The 17,794-nt window shown below is 48.2% G+C and overlaps 1 protein-coding gene across 1 annotated transcript in view; it reads left to right on the top strand.

The window, feature by feature from the left end:
• LOC103607880 (interleukin-1 receptor-like 2) overlaps positions 1–17,794 on the top strand; it is a 73,839-nt gene that overhangs the window by 53,583 nt on the left and 2,462 nt on the right. Inside the window, 6 exon segments of the mRNA XM_008592342.1 lie at positions 4,727–4,870; positions 7,830–7,921; positions 8,882–9,020; positions 9,706–9,846; positions 10,633–10,776; positions 17,476–17,637. Of these exon segments, the coding sequence (XP_008590564.1) occupies positions 4,727–4,870; positions 7,830–7,921; positions 8,882–9,020; positions 9,706–9,846; positions 10,633–10,776; positions 17,476–17,637 (822 nt within the window).

The following is a 17,794-nucleotide window of genomic DNA, read 5'->3' as shown; positions in this document are numbered from 1 at the left end:
ACTGGACTGCGGGCACATTGGGCTAAAGATTGGAAGCATATTATCCTCTCAAACCTCTGGGTTCTCTTCCTGTTTTTCTCACCTTTGTTCCTGATACCCCCACATCTTCCACATTATCCAGGCTCAGAATTTGGGGTCGCTCCGATGCCCTCTTCTGCTTCCCTCGTGCCTCCACCCAGTTGCAGTTGCCAAGGTCTGCAGAGCCTTCCTACGCAGGGCCTGCCTGCTGCAGCCGTCCCCACCTGCCTGCTCCCCCTAGCAAGTGAGGTGGCAGAGTGGTTCCAACCCAGGCCTTTAGGGTCCGGGCTTTTAGGATCAGATCCTGGCTTTGCCATGCGTGAGCTGTGTGAACTCAGGACTGTTACGCAGCCTCTCTGTGCCTGCGTTTCCTCGACTGTAAATGAGGATCATAACAGTACCTTCCTTCAAGCGTTGTTCTGAGAAACTGGGATTTTCTTTTTCTTTCTTTTTTTTTTTTTATTGTGGAATATAACATACATATAGTAAAGGACACACAGAATATGTGGATCACATAACAACTAATAAAAAGTCATTTCTTTGCTTTTCCATCTGCATTGATATCCCNCTCCCTGGCTTCTCCTTGTCATGGAGAGTCACTTTCCATCACTTTCCCCCCAATCAACTGCATGTGTCCCATCTTTCTCTCTGGCACCTCAGGGTGATTCTTGAAGTCCCAGCATCGGTGCTGTTTTCTTTCTGCATCCTCATTCCCACTAATCTCCCTTCCTTTTATGGTATCACTGTCAACCCTGTGCAGGTGCAAATTCCAGATCTCCAGCTCTGTTCTCTCTTCCCATGTGGCCGCCTGCATTCCCAGCTGTGTACTGGACTGCGGGCACGTTGGGCTAAAGATTGGAAGCATATTATCCTCTCAAACCTCTGGGTTCTCTTCCTGTTTTTTTCTCACCTTTGTTCCTGATACCTCCATATCTTCCACATTATCCAGGCTCAGAATCTGGGGTCGCTCCGATGCCCTCTTCTGCTTCCCTCATGCCTTCACCCAGTTACAGTTGCCGAGGTCTGCAGAGCCTTCCTACGCAGGGCCTGCCTGCTGCAGCCGTCCCCGCCTGCCCGCTCCCCCTAGCAAGTGAGGTGGCAGAGTGGTTCCAACCCAGGCCTTTAGGGTCCGGGTTTTTAGGATCAGATCCTGGCTTTGCCATGCGTGAGCTGTGTGAACTCAGGACTTTTAATGCAGCCTCTCTGTGCCTGCGTTTCCTCGTCTGTAAATAAGGATCATAACAGTACCTTCCTTCAAGCGTTGTTCTGAGAAACAACTGGGATTTTCTTTTTTTTTTTATGTGGAATATAACATACATATAGTAAAGGACACACAGAATATATGGATCACATAACAACTAATAAAAAGTCATTTCTTTGCTTTTCCATCTGCATTGATATCCCTAACAAGAGTTTAGTTTGGCCTGGTTTTGAGCGTTATGTTAAGAGCTTATACAGGATGTTTCCTTTTATGTCTGCTTCTTAGCTCAGGTGTGTGGGGTTCACTGGCACATCGATGATGCTGCAGGTACCTGTAGTCTGTTCATCTCATTGCTGAGTCCTGTTCCGTTGAATGACTAGGTCACGATGTATCCATTCTACTATAAATATGTGGTCATTGGCATTGTTCCCAGTTTGGGACTTTTAACAAATAATGCTGCTAGGAAAATTTCTGTATGTGTGTCCTGGTATCCAAGTATGTGCGTCCCTCTGTGATACATCATTCGGAGTAGAATTTCCAGATAAGAGCCTGTCATTAGCTTTTCTAAATAATGCCATACTGTTCTCCAGTGTGATTTACCAATATTTACTGCTAGGGCTAGCAGTGTATGAGAGACTCTGATGAGATACTCTTATAAACCAAGCACACAGCCTGACATTTCATGAATTCTTTAAAAAGTGCTTATTTTTATTAGTATTATCCTGGTTCTGACCATTATTAGGTGCCATTTGGAGGATTATATTAATTTTTTTAGTGGTTTCTTTACCTTGAGGATTTTTTCTGGTCCAGTATATTCTGGTGACCATTGTAGAGTCATCTTCTCCCAGGGTGGCTATTTCCCTGCCACCCCAGCCTGGACATTAGTGACACCTCCTTACCCCTGGGATGAACTGGAAGCCCTGGCTTGGCTTTCCAGGTCTCCCTGGTCTACTTGATCCCACTCATTTCTTAGTCGTCTCTCATTTTCCCTGCAGACCAGAGGATCGGAGCAGAGACAAAGGCGGGTCTCTGTGGGCCCCGTGTTTTGGTGAAGGAAGTGACTTTGAGGCCTTTGCAGCAGTATGTGGTAGGCCGGTGAGGACAGGATCATTTTTCACCCAGGGAGCAGGGCAGGATCTGCTGGCCTCTCCTCCCCTCTCGCTCCGCAGTAGCTTCCATCAGAAATGCAACCTGGCTCAGCCCGGAGGGAGTGATTCTGGGTCCACCCCAGGGAAAGGAGGGGAAGCTGATTGTGTAAAGCCTTGGAGATTCCACAAGACCTGACGTGGTTACAACTGAAATCTGCCTCAACCTAGAAGTTGGTGCTCTTTGTTTGTTAACCTAGACTGAAGCTGGCCAATGCAGATTTCCATGCCAGTAGAGACTTACTGGTATCTGTGTTCAGAAGGATTCTGAGACCACGTCCTGGCTCCGAGGCACTATGCTGTCACCAGCTAATATCTGTCAATCACATGCAAGGAGGGAAGGGTCCTTTGTTCGCTTTGTTTCAGGCTGATTAAGAAGCTGTGCTTACTAAATTCATCTCTGTTCCTAAGGACAGTCACTTCCAATCTCACATGCAGTGTGTTTGGTCCCGTGCGCTTTGTTTTATTTTCTCTGAGTTCTCAGGAACATCATCCTCTAAACTCAAGCCTTTTGTTGGTTTTCTTGGGGGCAGAGTTATGGTTCCAGCTTCTCCATTTGACTTCCTTATTTTTGTTGAAGACACATCCAGATTTGAATCTTATTTGGTTTGTCTGAAACGGATCACTAGAAAGTTGTTTAGATCAGATGTACCCCTCTGTGAATTTCTTTTGATTACTCGTTCTCACCTACTGTCTCAGTTGGAGGCTGGGGGTAGCCATATGGACTCAGCCGGTAAATACCTCCTTTATATATATAGCAGGGCATCTGGTATGTATATCAACAGTGAATTTTCCATTTATTTCTATTTCAAAGCCTCTATTCCCTTTGAACTTATTCATCGATGTCCTGATTTTGATTTAATCATCTTTAAACTCATTTACAGAGCAGAAGGTATCAACACTCCTGAATGCAAGGAACGATCAACCCAGAAATTTCAGACCATCTCTCCTGTCTATTGCCAGGGGCTTTTAGAATCCCATAAATGTTGTGGGCATGATCTTCCTATCATGATAGTTTTCACTACCAAGGTCTCTAAAATATACACTAAAACTTGCCTGACCTGGATCCTCCCAGAGGAAGAAGTGGCATTGCTGCTCCAAGAAGGAATCACAAGCTGGGAAAGAGCAAGGGGGTGGGGGGTCTCTCTCATGGTTAGGAGCCAGAAGTTCTAAAAAGTGGTCAGGATTCGATCAGGCACCCACGTAGAGAGCAGTTCACCTGGCTGCAGTGGGGCTTAGTTGGGGGGGATACCAAATGCGATTTCAGTTGTTGGCTTTGTTGTGTGAAGTATTTAGAGACACACAATAACAAATAGGAAGTCTTGGGCCTCGAGATGTCTACAACATGGTGTGGCTTAGGGCCGGTTGTGATAAGCTCTTAATGAGCATTTTAAAAATAAAAGTGTTCTGGGGGTGAGAAGAAAGGACCCCTGTCCTTCCCCTCCTTGCCCACCTCTGGTGAGGAGGGAGGCTCAGGCAGGGCCGATGGAGGAAGCGGTGTGCGAGGTGGGCTCCGAGGACCGAGGTTTCTCTCTTCCTCCCTCCTCCTTCCTCTTTTCCAGCTCTCTCTGCCCTGGAGGCTCCTGCGTCGGCGGCAGGGTCTGGGCTGTGGCAGGCAGGAGGCTGGGCCGTTCCTCTTCTTGGACACGTAGAAGCGTGTTTTGCGGACTTGCAGTGCCAGAGGAACGGGTTCTGCTCCTTGGGCTCTACCCACCACTCGTGCTCATTGTCGCCGGGCACCATGATCCCCGGGCACAGCGGGGTGCACATGCCCTGCCAGAGGCCAGGCCGTGTCTCTCAGACTCCTCTGTCACCAGGAGGGTTGGGCGACGCTCTGGCCCTTGGCCGGTCTTGTGGAGCCAGCAGCAGTGGCTTCCAGGGGAGACAGCTGATGGCCCTTTATTTGTGATGGGAGCCTTGCTGCTCAGTGTTGAGTGACCGGGAAGCAGTCGGAACAGTACTGTAATCGCCAACATGCAACAGAACCACCTGGGGAACCTCCAAATAAGCTTATTTGGGCTGGGTCCCTGGACAGTCTAGTGTTGTCACATAAGGCTTGCAGGTAGCAGAACCCGGACATGTGTGTTTGGAGAGCGGTCCTCATGCAGCTGGGACCAGGTATCAGTATCCAGCGCTCTGAGGAATTTTCCTCTCCTGGGTTCCCAAGAGCCCGTCTCTGTCCTAAAATTCACAGTCCAGATCAGGTTACTCTACTCCCAAGCCTATTACTTAACTTTAAAGAAATATTTAAGCAGTGCCCTTATTGACATTTATATATTTCCATCTGGCATTTAGAATGTGATCTGTATTAGTGGAGGATGTACTTGACTCTGTATTCTTATTATTTTGCTGTCATTTGTAGCTCCAGATTTTCGAGCTTACCTGGTCGGAGGGCTTGGCGCCTTGGCACTTGTGGCTGCGTCTGCTCTGTGCGTCTACAACATTTTCAAGATCGACATTGTTCTTTGGTACCGCAGTGCCTTCCGTTCTGCTGGGACCATAGAAGGTAAGTGTGTGTAATCACTAAAAAACGTCTCAAATTTGTTACCCGCTCACCCATATAACCACTTTAACATGCTTTGTCGTATTTTACTAGCTTGCCTTTCATGTTGTTGCAAATTTAGAGGAAGGTATGCCCTGGAACTGCTTATGCTTCAGAGAAAAGATCTGTCTGTGCTCATCAGTGTCCTTCCATCAACTAAGGCTTACAGGTCCTAGTGACAAGTAGCAGGAGCAGGTCATCCTCAGAGTCCCACTGCAACCATGTTAGAAAGGCCCTCACATCCATCAGTGTTTGCAAAAGAGGAAAATTCCTCGTAGAGCCAGGTCTCTGCATCACGATGTGTGCTCAGCACAGCGGCACTTTGTGTTATGGGGAGTGATGCGCCCTGTGGCACCCTGTGGGTGCAGATCTCTAGGCCCTGTCCTTGGTAGAGAGAGAGATGAACCTAAGTCTGAGTGTGAGTTTTCTGCTTCTCCCTCTATGAACTTAGAAAGATATTTAATTTTCTTCTATTTCACAGTTATAGAAAAGAAGACAGGAATAAAGGCAGGGAGAAAGGAAGGGAGGGAGGGAAGGAGGGATGAAGGGAGACACAGAGGGAGGAAGGAACAAAAGAAAAGGAAAGAGAGAAGGAAAGAAAAAGGAAGAACGGAAGAAGAAATCAAGCGAATCCCCCCTCCCCGAGAGCTGGGGAGTGACTGAGCTGAGCTCTGTGCAGGAAAGCACTCAGCAGGGGCCGGGGCACGGGGGCTCCGCTGCTTGCCTGGAGGTCAAAGCAAGCTGCTCCCCTGCACCACCACCACCACTCTACTCTGGGGTTTTAGTCTGTGGTGTCTGTCCTGCCAGCGCTATTTAATACAGAAATCTTCTCTGTGACTTTGACACTCTGAGGGACAGGCATTTTCCACCATTGTGGTTGTAAATCTTTGTGCTATTTGGATAGAAAAATTAATATAAGGTCAAAAGAAATCTGTGCAGCTGATAAGCATGGAGATGCACAAATTTATACCTTTCAAGTCCAGAGACATGCAGTGATAAGAGGAGTGGAAAAGTGGGGGAAGTGGGTGTTCGGGCGAGTTTTATGAGTAGCTGATGCACAGCAGAGCACCATTTACACTGAGTGCCTGATTTGCACACTAAATACACAGCACAAGTTGTCCACATGTTTGATAAAACACAGATGTCCTAACTCAGACTTGATTCTAAGTTTAAGTTCAGAATTCAAAATTAGCAAGCCTTGAGCCAGGTAGAGAGCACCAGACTCCTTTTTGATGGCATAATTCAATCGAGCCTTGCCTGTCCAGCACAACCTGAAGTGCTGCGAGCACTGCAGATGGCCAGACTGGACGAGGGGCTTTCAATTTTTGGCTGTGGTCACTGCAGAGGCTGCCCTGTCTGAGCCCACCCATGACTGTCCTCCTGCCTGCATCCGTTTGAGAAGACAGTTCAGTCTACCCCCACTTCTTTTTCCTGACACACGTGTGAGTGGTTCTGCTGCTTTCTGTTTTTTGACTATTGGAGGGCTGTGTCACTTTGCGTGGTGTTCTGGCCCCATGGCGTGTCTCCCTGTCTGACTCACACCTCTCCTGAGAGTGTGACTGCAGCCGTGATGTGCAGAGTGCGTGGTCAGCCCAGCAGGAAGAGAAAAAAGGAATAGTGACTCACCCTGAGCAGGAGGAACTGGGCACATGAGCCGCTCAGGGAGCCCCACCCTCTGCTGAGACTGGGCTGCAGCTCGAATTCTGAACCCAGGGCTGAGCATTTGGAGATAGGAGCTGACAGGCAGCCAGTGGTCCTCTTTGTTTAAATTCAGAAATGTGTGCACTTTGTGATTTAATTCTCTACAGCTCATTCTATGAGAATTACCCTGTAATCACATCCCTTCCCTTTGAGTGTTGGCTTTGACAATGAGCTGGTGATGCGACTCCCAGATAAGTCTCGGATCCTGTTTACAGCTTTGTTTCCCTGAGGATGTTTCCTGACTTATCTGGGAGCACACCGAGCAATAGACAGCAGATACAAATGAGGGGGAGCGATTATGTCCCTTTTATGATAAGTCATTTACACCACCAGCTGGATTAAGCTTGATAACACCACTAATAAATAGTTAGGTATGTGTGACACAGTTGTAGTCAGAGTCATTGACAGGCCTGGCTGAAGTCGGCAGATTCTGTATATACTCAGTCAAATCCAAGCACTTTTATGATTCTCCTGCCAGGTGTGCAGGTGTGTACAAGAATGGAAAGCTCAGCTTAAAAATGCACTGGAGAGATCTGCATGTGCCTCACCTTATTCCAAATAGGCTTATGGAGAATGCACCTGTAGAACAGACAGATTAAAAACAGAACAGTTGAAGCAACATACTGTACCCCGTAAATATGTACAAGTGAGTGTTAAAATAAAATAAAAACAAAATAGGTACAGTGAACAAAGGGGAAAAAAGGTAAAATGGTGAAATAAATCAGGGTGGAGTTAACGACAAATCTTGGATGGTTTTTAGAGGTGAATTTGCTCTCAAAGCTAAAAGAAAGGCGATTACAAGATCCATTGTGTGCTGTTCACAGAAACCTTTCAGTTGCTCATGAAAGAACATGGCTTTTCCGGGACTAGTTTCAAGGGAGATTTTTTGTAGGGAGTTCTTTTAAAACAGGATGATGTAAGAAACCTTGTCTGCCTCAACATTCCCGTGGCAAATGTAATAACATGTTTAATGTGGCTTTTCTTCTAGTATCTCTTATGCATGTTGAGGCTAAAAGCCAAACCTTACGCAATTCAGTAAAACGTTTACAGGAAGGTCAAATTGAATCTGTCTGATTTTCCCACCAGTCTGGTTTGGACGGGTCTAAAATTTAACAATNCTCCTTACCCCTGGGATGAACTGGAAGCCCTGGCTTGGCTTTCCAGGTCTCCCTGGTCTACCTGATCCCACTCATTTCTTAGTCGTCTCTCATTTTCCCTGCAGACCAGAGGATTGGAGCAGAGACAAAGGCGGGTCTCTGTGGGCCCCGTGTTTTGGTGAAGGAAGTGACTTTGAGGCCTTTGCAGCAGTATGTGGTAGGCCGGTGGGGACAGGATCATTTTTCACCCAGGGAGCAGGGCAGGATCTGCTGGCCTCTTCTCCCCTCTCCCTCTGCAGTAGCTTCCATCAGAAATGCAACCTGGCTCCACCCAGAGGGAGTGATTCTGGGTCCACCCCAGGGAAAGGAGGGGAAGCTGATTGTGTAAAGCCTTGGAGATTCCACAAGACCTGAAGTGGTTACAACTGAAATCTGCCTCAACCTAGAAGTTGGAGCTCTTTGTTTGTTAACCTAGACTGAAGCTGGCCAATGCAGATTTCCATGCCAGTAGAGACTTTCCATGCCAGATACAGAACACAGGTATCTGTGTTCAGAAGGATTATGAGACCACGTCCTGGCTCTGAGGCACTATGCTGTCACCAGCTGATATCTGTCAATCACGTGCAAGGAGGGAAGGGTCCTTTGTTCGCTTTGTTTCAGGCTGATTAAGAAGCTGTGCTTACTAAATTCATCTCTGTTCCTACCGACACTCACTTCCAATCTCACATGCAGTGTGTTTGGTCCCGTGCGCTTTGTTTCATTTGCCCTGAGTTCTCAGGAACATCATCCTCTAAACTCAAGCCTTTTGTTGGTTTCCTTGGGGGCAGAGTTATGGTTCCAGCTTCTCCATTTGACTTCCTTATTTTTGTTGAAGACACATCCAGATTTGAATCTTATTTGGTTTGTCTGAAAAGGATCACTAGAAAGTTGTTTAGATCAGATGTACCCCTCTGTGAATTTCCTTTGATTACTCGTTCTCACCTACTGTCTCAGTTGGAGGCTGGGGGTAGCCATATGGACTCAGCCAGTAAATACCTCCTTTATATATATACCAGGGCGTCTGGTATGTATATCAACAGTGAATTTTCTATTTATTTCTATTTTAGAGCCCCTATTCCCTTTGAATTTATTCATCAATGTCGTGATTTGATTTAATCATCTTTAAACTCATTTACAGAGCAGAAGATTAATCATCTTTAAACTCATTGACAGAGCAGAAGATATCAACACTCCTGAATGCAAGGAACGATCAACCCAGAAATTTCAGACCATCTCTCCTGTCTATTGCCAGGGGCTTTTAGAATCCCATAAATGTTGTGGGCATGATCTTCCTATCATGACAGTTTTCACTACCAAGATCTCTAAAATATACACTAAAACTTGCCTGAGCTGGATCCTCCCAGGGGAAGAAGTGGCATTGCTGCTCCAAGAAGGAATCACAAGCTGGGAAAGAGCAAGGGACTGGGGGGTCTCTCATGGTTTGGAGCCAGAAGTTCTAAAAAGTGGTCAGGATTCGATCAGGCACGCACGTAGAGAGCAGTTCACCTGGCTGCAGTGGGGCTTAGTTGGGGGGGTTACCAAATGCGATTTCAGTTGTTGGCTTTGTTGTGTGAAGTATTTAGAGACACACAATAACAAATAGGAAGTCTTGGGCCTCGAGATGTCTACAACATGGTGTGGCTTAGGGCCGGTTGTGATAAGCTCTTAATGAGCATTTTAAAAATAAAAGTGTTCTGGGGGTGAGAAGAAAGGACCCCTGTCCTTCCCCTCCTTGCCCACCTCTGGTGAGGAGGGAGGCTCAGGCAGGGCCGATGGAGGAAGCGGTGTGCGAGGTGGGCTCCAAGGACCGAGGTTTCTCTCTTCCTCCCTCCTCCTTCCTCTTTTCCAGCTCTCTCTACCCTGGAGGCTCCTGCGTCGGCGGCAGGGTCTGGGCGGTGGCAGGCAGGAGGCTAGGCCGTTCCTCTTTTTGGACATGTAGAAGCGTGTTTTGCGGACTTGCAGTGCCAGAGGAACGGGTTCTGCTCCTTGGGCTCTACCCGCCACTCGTGCTCATCGTCGCTGGGCACCATGATCCCCGGGCACAGCGGGGTGCACACGCCCTGCCCGAGGCCGTGTCTCTCAGACTCCTCTGTCACCGGGAGGGTTGGGCGGCGTTCTGGCCCTTGTGGCTTCCGGGGGAGACACCTGATGGCCCTTTATTTGTGACGGGAGCCTTGCTGCTCAGTGTTGAGTGACCGGGAAGCATTCTTAAAAGTATTGTAATTGCCAACATGCAATAGAACCCCCTGGGGAACCTCCCAGTAAGCTTATTTGGGCTGGGCCCCTGGAGAGTCTAGTGTCACATAAGCTTGCAGGGAGCAGAACCCGGGCATGTGGGTTTGGAAAGCAGTCCTCATGCAGCTGGGACCAGCTATCAGCATCCAGTGCTCTGAGGAATTTTCCTCTCCTGGGTTCCCAAGAGCCCATCTCTGTCCTAAAATTCACAGTCCTCATCAGATTACTCTACTCCCAAGCCTATTACTTAACTTTAAAGAAATATTTAAGCAGTGCCCTTATTGACATTTATATATTTCCATCTGGCATTTAGAATGTGATCTGTAGGGCCGGCCCGGTGGCACACTGCTACAGTGCGCCGCTTGGGAAAGTGGCGGTGCTCCCACCGAGGGTTCGGATCCCACATACAGACCGGCCGCTCACTGGCTGAGCGAGGTGCGGGTGCAACACCGAGGGTTGCGATCCCATTGCCGGTCCCAGTACGGGCGCGACACTGAGGGTTGCGATCCGTTGTTGGTCACGAAAAAAGACAAAAAGGAAAAAAAAATGCCCTTATTGACATTTATATATTTCCATCTGGCATTTAGAATGTGATCTGTATTAGTGGAGGATGTACTTGACTCTGTATTCTTATTATTTTGCTGTCATTTGTAGCTCCAGATTTTCGAGCTTACCTGGTCGGAGGGCTTGGCGCCTTGGCACTTGTGGCTGCGTCTGCTGTGTGTGTCTACAACATTTTCAAGATCGACATTGTTCTTTGGTACCACAGTGCCTTCCGTTCTACTGGGACCATAGAAGGTAAGTGTGTGTAATCACTAAAAAACGCCTCAAATTTGTTACCCGCTCACCCATATAACCACTTTAACATGCTTTGTCGTATTTTACTAGCTGGCCTTTCGTGCTGTTGCAAATTTAGAGGAAGGAATCCCTTGGTACTGCTTATGCTTCAGAGAAAAGATCTGCCTGTGCTCATCAGTGTCCTTCCATCAAATAAGACTTGCAGGTCCTAGTGACAAGTAGCAGGAGCAGGTCATCCTCAGGGTCCCACTGCAACCATGTTAGAAAGGCCCTCACACCTGTCAGTGTTTGCAAAAGAGGAAAATTCCTCATAGAGCCAGGTCTCTGCATCACAATGTGTGCTCAGCACAGCGGCACTTTATGTTATGGGGAGTGATGCGCCCTGTGGCACACTGTGGGTGCAGATCTCTAGGCCCTGTCCTCGGTAGAGAGAGAGAGATGAACCTAAGTCTGAGTGTGAGTTTTCTGCTTCTCCCCGTATGAACTTAGAAAGATATTTAATTTTCATCTCATTCTCAGCTATAGAAAAGAAGACAGCAATAAAGGCAGGGAGGAAGGAAGGGAGGGAGGGAAAGAGGGATGAAGGGTGACACAGAGGGAGGAAGGAACAAAAGAAAAGGAAAGAGGGAAGGAAAGAAAAAGGAAGCACGGAGGAAGAAATCAAGCGAACCCCGCCTCCCCGAGAGCTGGGGAGTGACTGAGCTGAGCTCTGTGCAGGAAAGCACTCAGCAGGGGCCGGGGCACGGGGGCTCCCCTGCTTGCCTGGAGGTCAAAGCAAGCTGCTCCCCTGCACCACCACCACCACTCTACTCTGGGGTTTTATTCTGTGGTGTCTGTCCTGCCAGCGCTATTTAACACAGAAATCTTCTCTGTGACTCTGACACTCTGAGGGACAGGCATTTTCCACCATTGTGGTTGTAAACCTTTGTGCTATTTGGATGGAAAAATTAACATAAGGTCAAAAGAAATCTGTGCAGCTGACAAGCATGGAGATGCACAAATTTATACCTTTCAAGTCCAGAGACATGCAGTGATAAGAGGAGTGGAAAAGTGGGGGAAGTGGGTGTTCGGGCGAGTTTTATGAGTAGCTGATGCACAGCAGAGCACCATTTACACTGAGTGCCTGATTTGCACACTAAGTACACAGCACAGGTTGTCCACATGTTTGATAAAACACAGATGTCCTAACTCAGACTTGATTCTAAGTTTAAGTTCAGAATTCGAAATTAGCAAGCCTTGAGCCATGTAGAGAGCACCAGACTCCTTTTTGATGGCAAAATTCAATCGAGCCTTGCCTGTCCAGCACAACTGAAGTGCTGCGAGCACTGCAGATGGCCTGACTGGACGAGGGGCTTGCAATTTTTGGCTGTGGTCACTGCAGAGGCTGCCCTGCCTGAGCCCACCCATGACTGTCCTCCTGCCTGCATCCGTTTGAGAAGACAGTTCAGTCTACCCCCACTTCTTTTTCCTGACACACATGTGAGTGGTTCTGCTACTTTCTGGTTTTTGACTATTGGAGGGCTGTGTCACTTTGCGTGGTGTTCTGGCCCCATGGCGTGTCTCCCTCTCTGACTCACGACCCTCCCAGGAGCGTGACTGCAGCTGTGATGTGCAGAGTGCTTGGTCAGCCCAGCAGGAAGAGAAAAAAGGAATAGTGACTCACCCTGAGCGGGAGGAGCTGGGCACATGAGTCGCTCAGGGAGCCTCGCCCTCTGCAGAGACTGGGCTGCAGCTCGAATTCTGAACCCAGGGCTGAGCATTTGGAGATCGGAGCTGACATGCAGCCAGTGGTCCTCCTTGTTTGTTTAAACTCAGAAACGTGTGCACTTTGTGATTTAATTCTCTACAGCTCACTCTATGAGAACTACCCTGTAATCACATCCCTTCCCTTTGAGTGTTGGCTTTGACAATGAGCTGGTGATGCGACTCCCAGATAAGTCTCAGATCCTGTTTACAGCTTTGTTTCTCTCGAGGATGTTTCCTGAGTTATCTGGGAGCACACCGAGCAACAGACAGCAGATACAAATGAGGGGGAGAGAGACATTATGTCCCTCTTGTGATAAGTCATTTATGCCACCAGCTGGATTAAGCTTGATAACACCACTAATAGGTGTGTGTGACACAGTTGTAGTCAGAGTCATTGACAGGCCTGGCTGAAGTCGGCAGATTCTGTATATTCTCAGCTAAGTCCAAGGCACTTTTATGATTCTCCTGCCAGGTGTGCAGGTGTGTACAAGAACGGAAAGGTCAGCTTAAAAATGCACTGGAGAGACCTGCATGTGCCTCACCTTATTCCAAATAGGCTTATGGAGAATGCACCTGTAGAACAGACAGATTAAAAACAGAACAGTTGAGGGCCAGCCCGGTGGCGCACTGCTACAGTGAGCCGCTTGGGAGCGCGGCGGCGCTCCCGCCGAGGGTTCGGATCCCACATACAGACCGGCCGCTCACTGGCTGAGCGAGGTGCGGGAGCAACACCGAGGGTTGCGATCCTGTAGCCGGTCCCGGTCCGGTACGGGCGCGACACTGAGGGTTGCGATCCGTTGCCGGTCACGAAAAAAGACAAAAAAGGAAAAAAAAAAAAAAAACAGAGCAGTTGAAGCAACACACTGTACCCCACAAATATGTACAAGTGAGTGTTAAAATAAAATAAAAACAAAATAGGTACAGTGAACAAAGGGGAAAAAAGGTAAAATGGTGAAATAAATCATGGTGGAGTTAACGACAAATCTTGGATGGTTTTTAGAGGTGAATTTGCTTTCAAAACTAAAAGAAAGGCGATTACAAGATCCATTGTGTGCTGTTCACAGAAACTTTTCAGTTGCTCATGAGAGAACATGGCTTTTCCGGGACTAGTTTCAAGGGAGATTTTTTGTAGGGAGTTCTTTTAAAACAGGATGATGTAAGAAACCTTGTCTGCCTCAACATTCCTGTGGCAAATGTAATAACATGTTTAATGTGGCTTTTCTTCTAGTGTCTCTTATGCATGTTGAGGCTAAAAGCCAAACCTTACGCAATTCAGTAAAACATTTACAGGAAGGCCAAATTGAATCTGTCTGATTTTCCCACCAGTCTGGTTTGGACGGGTCTAAAATTTAACAATATCATATTGAGAGAAAGCAGGAAATTGAATAATCTTTAGGTAGTCTTTCATAAATACTAATTTATTCAAATGAGCTTTTGTATCTTAAGCCAACAGCCAGCAAAGGCATATGCACATGCTTAAACACTGAAGGCAGGGTTGGTTGCATCTCCTGAGAAAATGAAGGGACTTGGCCAGGTCCTGGGTAGCTGTCACCTCAGCGTTACAGAGACGCGCCGTGCAAGCGTCTGCCTCAGGGCCCAGTTTCATCAGAACGCTCGCTAGTAGGTCTGCACTTCTGGAATCTTCTTGGTGAAAGACAGTTGGGAGGTGTCCGGCCCATTGTTACTTGTTGCTGTTCATTGTTATCTCCTCAGTTGCTGTTCTAGTTGCTACAGCTGGGAAGGATATTACCTCAAAACTCGGTGGCACAAAACAACCACTGCTAATGGAGTCTGTGGGCCAGGAGTGTGGACAGGCACAGCGGGGACGGCCTGTCTCAGCTCCGGGATGTCTGGGGTCTCAGCGGGAGGAGCGGCAGTTGATTGTGGCTGTCATTGGTGGCCTCAGCCCCTCCCCACAGGGGCCTCTTGAAGCGACCTCTCTGTGTGGCCTGCTTCAGGCTTCCTTGCAGCACAGTGGCCGGCTTCCAAGAACATGTGTTTCAGGAGCAAAAGCCAGGAAAAAGCCCTGTTTTTTTCTTTTATAACCTAACATCTGAATTTCAAGGTCAATTCCACCACATTCTATTTGTCGGGGCATCTGCAGAGACCAAATTTTAAGGAGTAGAAATAGATTCCGCTTCTTTGTGGGGGTGTGGTAAGGTTCTGAAAGAACTGTGGGACTGGAAACATTGCTGGAGCTGTTTTTGGAAAATATGGTCTGACGCAGTTGCACAGGACCCATGAGGGACAAGCTCTGAGACGTTCCTGCTCCTAATTCCTATGTTAGCCACACCAGAGGGACCCTGGCCCTGGGCTGAGATCAAGGCTGTGCATTTACCAGCTGGGAGACTTCAGAGAGCTCCTGCAGCCTTGCTGGCCTCGGGTACCTTATCACACTCCAGGGATGCAGCCGTGCTCCTCACAAGTGATCGTGACAGGCAAAGCCGGGAAGTGCCGGCTGCCGTTGCCTGCGAAAGGCAAAAGCTCCCGCTGCTCTTTTGCTGCATTTCAGGAAATGATGCACTGGCCATGTGAAGGTGATGGAAACCTCTGCATTTGAGAACCAGTCAGCAAGTCGTATCTCTATTCAAATGCTTAGTCAGAAAGAAAGGGAAAAAAAAGATGACCCCAAAATTGGGGATGTTTTTATATTTTGAGTTTTTGAAAGGTGCGAGGCTTTCTCGCTACCCAGATCTCTTCTGTTCCCGAGTTTGGATGTCCACAAGTGCCTGCGTCCTAGACACCCTGCTCACAGACAGGGAACAGGGGACACTAGCAAAAGAGAGAATAACTTAGCAAAAGTGGTGTGTTTGTTTCATAGTCAGAGGCGATGGGGAAAACAGAGAATCAGATTGAGAGAAAAGAGTTACCAGTGGCAGGGCCTGGGACAGAGGTGGCGATGAACCTGGATGTTCACTGTAGTTACGAGGCCGGGAAGTACCACTTTGCTGGGGAGGCTGCTCTCTGCGGTGAATGGAGCACCAGCACGAGCAGACCCTTATCAGAAGCAAAAGGAGAAATACGACCAAACGTTTCCACGGAACAATTTGATTCCCTAACAGTTCAGAAACATAAGAACTTTACCAAATGTTTCTTTTAAAAAAATTTTTTTCTATTCTATAATCCTATGGCTTTGGAAAGTCAAATGTCTGACTTTAAATTTAATATAGAAAAATATCCACTTGTTTGAGTGGTGGTCCAGACCAGCGACCTGCAAGATTCCACAAGTTTTCGTTGTGCTGGGTTCTTGCCAACTCTAGACACAGATTTAATCGTTCCTTTAGTACCTGCCCTGTGATTCCACTTTATTGAAAAGCTGAAATTGACCAGTCCCCAGCATCGTGATAACCTTTTTGGGCCTCTGTAAAATCAAGCTTCATGCAGACATTTGGCAAGGGCTGACTGAGATGGCTCCTGCCATTTGGCAAGGGCTGACTGAGACGGCTCCTGCGCCAGCTCCTGCTCCAGGGGCTGAGAGCAGAGCAGGGAGCCCAAGTCCCCACTCTCACATGGCTTCCTGTCATCACAGAGGGTGGGAAGGCAGAGAAAGAGTGCATATGTGTGCGTGTGTGTGTGCAGTCCCATGTACGCGTGCACGCATACGCAGGACTGCGTGTGTAGGACTGTGCACGTGGGGGCACATGTGTGCACACGACTGCATGTGTACACGTGTGTGCACAGGTGTGCATGCATGTGCGTGCATATGCTTGTGCATTATCATTCTTCACAGGAAGGCCAAGAGCAGAGACCTGAAGGCTGGCAGAGGTTGGTGTGAGAACTGATGGAATGAGAAAAGGCAACATGTAAACTGTAAAGTTCAGTATATGTGTTAACTATTGTCACTTAGACAACTAGAGGAAAGCAAGATTTTGCCTTCTCTTGTTAATCTTAGAAGCACCCCATCTCCAAGCCCATTCATCAAACAAACTCCCATGAAAAGGGATAGAAAAGAAAGCTCCCCTCTCGGGTTCCCCATTAGGTTGGCTGTGACTTTCCAAGCGGCCCGGACCTTGAAATCACATTTTCCAATGTGACGCCCACAGTCCCTGTCCTCCCATGCAAGCCCTCTCGCCCTGCTGAAGTGTCTCGTTCACAGAACCCCTGGGAAGGCCCTCTTTGTGCCTGCTCACCCTCCACTCTCAGACCCGCACTTTCTTCTAAACCCTCCTCACCCTTTAAAATCCCTGGACCATGCTGTTTTGAAGTTTTTTCCGGAACTCCAGACAGTAGGGAGTTCCCTTTCTTCCTGTCTCTGCTGTTCACTTAGCCGTTGCAGTCTTGTGCTGCCTTATGCTGTTTTTGCTCTGTGCATGTGAACGTCTGCCCAGTTAGATCCCGGGTCTTGTGCATCCTTGCACTGGCGAGCACAGAGACTGTTTTTAGTGCTTGCTCAGTAAATACTGCTCATTGTGACAGTGGTGACGTGCTGTCATGCTTGACTTCTCAGAATGGCATGGCAGATCCCTAGGGTCTGCTCAGATGCTCGTTCTCTTTATGACACAAGTCTGCACAATTGCTGTGATGGAATTCACTGGTGGGTCTAAATTAGGAAGGATTAGGCCTGTTTTGCCTGGTACGGTTAGGGCAGAACTCTGTGCACAGGCCCCACCAAGGGTAACATGGGTGGAGTCTGCTGCTCTTAATTCTCATTATCAACCACATCACAGGGAGCAGTGGGCTTAGAATCGAGACTTGGGATGGAATTAGGAATGGTGGAAATGGCGCAGCCTTCCCAGTCTCACCTCCATTCTTGTGTAGTGGGGATGAAACCTTGCAGGATGATTTGTGAGAGTGACATGTCATAGCGTGGCAGTGCCTGGCACCAGCCAGCAGAGCACTCTGAAGTCACTGAACCCAAGCCAAAAGCACATCATGGCAGCACCTCGGGTTCTCACCTTGCTCACATGAATTTGGTGGGAATGACTCCTTGAGCTTGTCCCACTTCCTTTTCAGATGGGAAGCTGTATGATGCATACGTCTTGTACCCAAAGCCTCAAAGTGAAAGCCAGAGTCACGACGTGGACACGCTGGTGTTGAAGATCCTGCCCGAGGTGCTGGAGCAGCAGTGCGGCTATAAGTTATTCATATTTGGCAGGGATGAATTCCCCGGACAAGGTGTGTATTAGGTGAGGTATAAAAACAATAATAATAGGGGCCAGCCCGGTGGCGCACTGGAGAGTGTGCCGCCTGGGAGCGCAGCAGCTCTCCCATCGAGGGTTCGGATCCCATGTGGAGACCGGTTCCCGCTCACTGGCTGAGCAAGGTGCGGGCG

This window comes from Galeopterus variegatus, unplaced genomic scaffold (genome assembly GCF_000696425.1).
Source record: "Galeopterus variegatus unplaced genomic scaffold, G_variegatus-3.0.2 Scaffold7801, whole genome shotgun sequence".
NCBI classification, from domain to species: domain Eukaryota; kingdom Metazoa; phylum Chordata; class Mammalia; order Dermoptera; family Cynocephalidae; genus Galeopterus; species Galeopterus variegatus.
Note: the sequence above shows the minus strand (reverse complement) of the source record. Positions and strands in the feature narration are given on the sequence as shown.